Source organism: Lithobates pipiens, unplaced genomic scaffold, assembly GCF_037356315.1.
Source record: "Lithobates pipiens isolate NorthernLeopardFrog02 unplaced genomic scaffold, aLitPip1_a1.2 Scaffold_13, whole genome shotgun sequence".
In the NCBI taxonomy this organism is placed as follows: domain Eukaryota; kingdom Metazoa; phylum Chordata; class Amphibia; order Anura; family Ranidae; genus Lithobates; species Lithobates pipiens.
This window is the reverse complement of record NW_027507718.1, coordinates 270,716,639-270,721,855: the sequence shown is the minus strand read 5'-3', so window position 1 is coordinate 270,721,855 and position 5,217 is coordinate 270,716,639. Positions and strand designations below refer to the sequence as shown.

Genomic DNA, 5,217 nt, shown 5'->3' with positions numbered 1-5,217 from the left:
CAGGAGAGGTTCTGGGATGGGCATACTCACCCGAGGAGAGGTTCTGGGATGTGCATGGTCTACCCCAGGTGAGGTGTTGGGATGGGCATGCTCTCCCCCAGGAGAGGTTCTGGGATTGGCATGCTCACTCCCGGAGAGGTTCTGGGATGGGCATGCTCGCCCCAGGAGAGGTTCTGGGATAGGCATGCTCATCCCCATGATAGGTTCTGGGATGGGCAGAGCTTTTTCTGTGTTCAACCCCAGGAGAGGTTCTGGGATGTGCATGCTCACCCCCAGGAGAGGTTCTGGGATGGGTATGGTTTTGGGATGTGCATGCTCACCCCCAGGAGAGGGTCTGATATGGGTATGCTCTCAACCCAGGAGAGGTTCTGGGATGGGCATGCTGACCCCAGGAGAGGTTCTGGGATGGGCAGAACATTCCCAGAGGGCGGATGGGAAGAAAGTCACTCGGGATGGTTCCTGTGGATGGGGCAGTGTGTGGGACAATGCTGTGACACTACAAAGGAAATAGAAGCACGTGTCAGCCCCCCTCCCCTTTTCAATGTCACTTAAAACTCAGTCCCAGTGACGCGCGGATCCCATTGAGGAAAAGAAGAATTTGCCATCGGCACTGCCTTCATTTGTGGGGCTCGGAGTGAGAGTTCGGCGCCCAGCAGGCAGCAGCTATGCAGCAGGCGGTGACCGGGGACAGCTGGGACCCTGAGTACGTGGAGATCCCCGCGTGTCCGGAGAGCAGAGTGATCACCGCACTCACCGTGGACATGGAGGACCGCACCGGCGGTGGGGATCGGCCAAGTCCGAAGGCGCCTGGCCAGCACCCAATTAAAGGGACCGGATCAGAGGGCACGGCGTCCTACCCCTCCTCCCACGCCCCGTCACCCATGCTGCCCCAGCAGGGCAGTGCCAACGACGAGGCTCACTACATCACCACCCACGAGATCCAGCTGTGCGAGGCTGACCAGGAGCCGGATTACCCGGACTTTGGCCTGGCCCCCACCACTTGGAGCGAGCCCCTGGACAGCGCCCCCTGCACCTTTTTGGAGTACGCCTCGTTTGACAGCCAAGGGGAGAGCCCGACCGACGAGGACTGCAGTTACTACTTGAGCACCACCAGCGATCCCAACCCCACTGACAGCCTGGGCACTGACAGCCTGGGCACTGACAGCCTGGGCAGCACCGAGCTGGTCAGCAGTTATTCGGAAAGCGATACGTCCCCGGCTCCCAGGGCAGACGAGTCCAAAGCAGCCGGGATCCTCCTATCAATCAAAACCGCATCCAAGGCTATAAAGGAGCCTAGCAACGTCCAGCCGCAGCAAAACACCGCCCCTGTCAATGCCAAGCATGAGACAGACATGACTTACTGCGTGTCCAGAGCCACCGACAGCAAGTCCGCCTTCAAACAGCACCACTGCCTGCCTTACCCAGCGCTCTCCGATGCGCATAGGCTGGTCGCCATCCCCGCGCGTCTGCAGGCGCGGAGCGGGGTCCACGCGGACATCTCCAGCGGAGCCTCCAGCGCAGTCAGCGAGCTAGACGACGCCGACAAGGAGGTGCGCAACCTTACCTCCAGAGCCTTCCGCAGCCTTGCCTACCCCTACTTCGAAGCCATCAACTTCAGCTCCAGCGAGTCCACCACCTCTCTGTCCGACCAGAACATAGGCATCAACAGCTGGTCCACCTACCTGGACTGGAAAGGGAGCTCGTTCCTATCTCAGAAAGCAGAGAAGACCCTACACCAGCACTCCTCCACCACCTCCAGCTTGAAGAAGATAAGCAAGGATGCCTCCCAGGTGTTCCTCCAATCCAACAAGTCCCAAACCAAAGCCTATGAGCTGGTGGTGAGCGAAGTAGCCGAGAAAGGAGCCGATGCAGCCGGCTCCTCTAAGCGCATCCAGTCTGGTTCCAGGGTCGTCACGCTGACGGAGACCCTCAACCTGGTGAAAGCCAGCAAGCCTCAGGAACTCTCGGTTTCCACGGATGGGGTTACACAGGCTCTGCCAAGAGAAGCGGCTGCGCAGGAACTCACCAAGCACACTAGCAGCGCAGCCGAAGCCATGGACGGCTCTAACAAATCCAAATATGCCTCCAGCCTTATTAAAAACATTATCTCCAAGAAGATGCAACTGGAGCAAGAGTTTAAGATGGAAAGAGGGGAGATCACAGATACGTCTCAGAAACATGCTTTAGCCAAGGAGGCAGAGGGTTCCAAAGAAAAGTCCCTGCAGAGCTGCAAGTTCTCAGAGGCAGAGGGCTCCAAGGAAAAGCCTTTACAGAGACAGAACTCCAAGTTCTCAGAGGCAGAGGGCTCCAAGGAAAAGTCCTTACAGAGACAGAGTTCCAAGCTCACAGAAGCAGAGGGTTCCAATGAAAAGTCCTTACAGAGACAGAACTCCAAGTTCTCAGAGGCAGAGGGTTCCAATGAAAAGTCCTTACAGAGACAGAGCTCTAAGTTCTCAGAAGCAGAGGGCTCCAAGGAAAAGTCCTTACAGAGACAGAACTCCAAGTTCTCAGAGGCAGAGGGTTCCAATGAAAAGTCCTTACAGAGACAGAGCTCTAAGTTCTCAGAAGCAGAGGTCTCCATGGAAAAGTCCTTACAGAGACAGAGCTCCAAGTTCTCAGAGGCAGAGGGCTCCAAGGGAAAGTTCTTACAGAGACAGAGCTCCAAGTTTTCCGAGGCAGGCTCCGACTTCACCCTGGTCAGCAGTGGGGACTTCTCAGCCAGGGACTTTGCTCCTGCTGATGGCAATGTTCCTCCAGAAGAAGCCTCCAAGAGCTCTGCGGACACCATGAAGGGCATGTTCCTCCGCAGCCAGAACAGCGCCTTCAGATCCTGGAAGGAGAAGGAGATAGAAAAGATGGAAAAGAAAATAGAAGAGAAGGTGGCCAAGGCGAGAAGGATCAAGATCCCCCTAGAGAGGGACTGGAGGGCTGAATTTGGGGAGATCTCCGCTGTCCAGTCCACCAAGATGTCCCGCTTGTATGTGCCTGGCATCCAACACATCCCTAAGGAGAAGCAAGCGGAGAAGCAAGCCACCAAATACTCCGTGTCCACCTATGCCCACCAGACCTGCTTCAGTCGCAATGAAAATGAATTCAAAAGCGAGAAGCTTCATATCTTGGATGCTGCAGCTAGCAGGATGACCCCCATGATAACCCCCAAACCTCAAGAGATTAAGCTAAACCTGGGATTATCCTCGGAGAATAAAGACAACCCTTTCAACATTGCCAAGCTATTGACCCCAAACCTGGCATCTACCCTTTCCAAGGCGGCAGAAGATCTGAGGAGCCAGGTCCCCTCCAGGGCTGAGGTTCTGGAGAAGATGCCCCAGTTCCTGGTCAGGGACGTCAGGGAGAGCAAACCCAAACCGCAGGGGACGATCCACCAGGTGAGGGACGTTAGGAAGCTGCTGAAAGGTTCCTACAGCCATGACACTGGTGACAACAGTGACAGGGGCAGCGTGATGTCTGATCAGAGTACCACCGATCAGAAAACAAAGGGGACATCTAAGATCTCTTCCTCCCTGTCCCCCATTATGATCACCTGCCAGGCGGTGAAGAATAAAGAGGAAGGTAACAATAGCCAGCCAGATGCAGAGGGTGGGCTGTCATCTGCAGAAACTGTCCTGGTGCACAGGGCGTCAGGCAGGCTGCCTGTAGCCACCATCGCCCCCAATAAAAGTGGCCCCAGGATGCCCGTAGTGAAGATCGTGTCTAAAGCTTCTAAGTGGAAGCAGGAGAAGAAAGAGCAGCAGCCGGAGGTGAAGGTACCGCCGCAGTCCCCACAGTCCCGGGCTGCCCTGGAGAAGCTGACCGCTGCGGTGAAGACTATGGAGCAGCTCTATGTCTTTGACAGAAAGGAGTGGAAGCGCAAAGGTGGTCCACAGCCCCTCACAGGTAGCCACGTCCTCTCTATGATCGCCTGCGAGGAGGGATCTGGGGCCAGCAAGGTGACAACATTTCCTGAGCCCACCAAGGCTAGGGAAGTGCCCCGCAAGGTAATTGCCCCACCGTTCAGCAAAGCCCCTGAGCCCCTGGCAAGCCGCAATTCCCACCCCGGCTTAGAGAAGAGCCCTGTGAGGGCGGAGAACAGAGCGCCCCCGCGGACCTTCCAGGTGTCCAAGTTTGGGGAAACCAAGAAACAAGATCAGCCCGAAAAAGCCAGCGGAGGGACCGGCAATGTCAATGTGTTCAAGGTGAGCGCTGCCCCGGTTAAGAATAAGGAACAGAACCAAGAAGCCGCGATGAATAGAAAAAATACTCGACCTCAGCCACCGACTTCTTTGAAGATCCCTCAGCTGGCCCTCGAGGAGCCCAAGAAGGTGGAGCCCAGTCCTACTCAGCCTCCTTCCCTGGTACGGAAAGCCAGCGCCGACTTTGAGAACTACCTTACCATTCCGGTAAAGTCGGCAGAAGGGAAGCCATCTGCGGGCACCAGTGCCCGGGACCCCCCATCCGGTAATAGTGAAAGCACATTCACCCCCGGCGGTACCAGAGATTACAATGTGAACAGTGCAAACATACGGGAACCCTCAAGTATTATTCGGGAGGCTGCAGCAACTGTGCGAGACTCTACAGCCCTGGCCACCCTCCCACCATTCAGCACCAAAACTCAGGCGTCAAGTCCCAAGAGTCCCATCAAAGCACCCGCGGACTGGCGCGGCAAGGCAAAGGAGGGTGTGCAGCCCACCAGGGCACCCTCAGCAGGGTCTGAGCCCCAAACCCCAGACTCTGTCCCTCCGGCAACTATTTACCACCATCCTTTCCCACCAGTAGCAATGGCCATGCCCAGCCCCCAAGGACCCATCTATTATTCTCCCCCATTGCCTTCAGCTACCCCTGCGGAGATGTATCCGCAGACCCAGCGCAAAATGCTAGTGGACTTAGCCACAGGCCAGTATTATCTAGTGGACACTCCTGTACAGCCGGTGAAAAGGAGATTGTTTGACCCAGAAACTGGACAGTATGTGGATGTCCCTGTGCCCCCTCCTCCTGTTACACCTGTGCCCCTTCACATGCCCCAGTTAACCCTTAGTCCTGGTGCCTATGGACCAGCTTATATGTTTTATCCAGGCTTTATGCCCACTCCCCCAACATCTGTTCTCCCTGCTAGCACCATGCAAACCCCACTCTCTAACCCAGGAAGTGAGCACCCCTTTGAGATGCCAGGGGTAGAGGGGTCTCAGCAAGGAGAGATGGGACTGTCAGAGACCCCCTACT

General features: G+C 56.3%; 1 protein-coding gene across 2 annotated transcripts in view; it reads left to right on the top strand.

The window, feature by feature from the left end:
* Nucleotides 1-573: 573 nt before the first annotated feature.
* CUNH4orf54 (chromosome unknown C4orf54 homolog) overlaps nucleotides 574-5,217 on the top strand; it is a 60,424-nt gene continuing 55,780 nt past the window's right edge. For both annotated transcript variants that reach the window (XR_013272286.1, XM_077476615.1), the window contains exon 1: nucleotides 574-5,217. This exon is cut by the window's right edge and continues 187 nt beyond it. Coding sequence is in view for 1 of the 2 variants with exons in the window: in XM_077476615.1 (XP_077332741.1) it covers nucleotides 666-5,217 (4,552 nt within the window). In the remaining variant the exon portion in view is untranslated.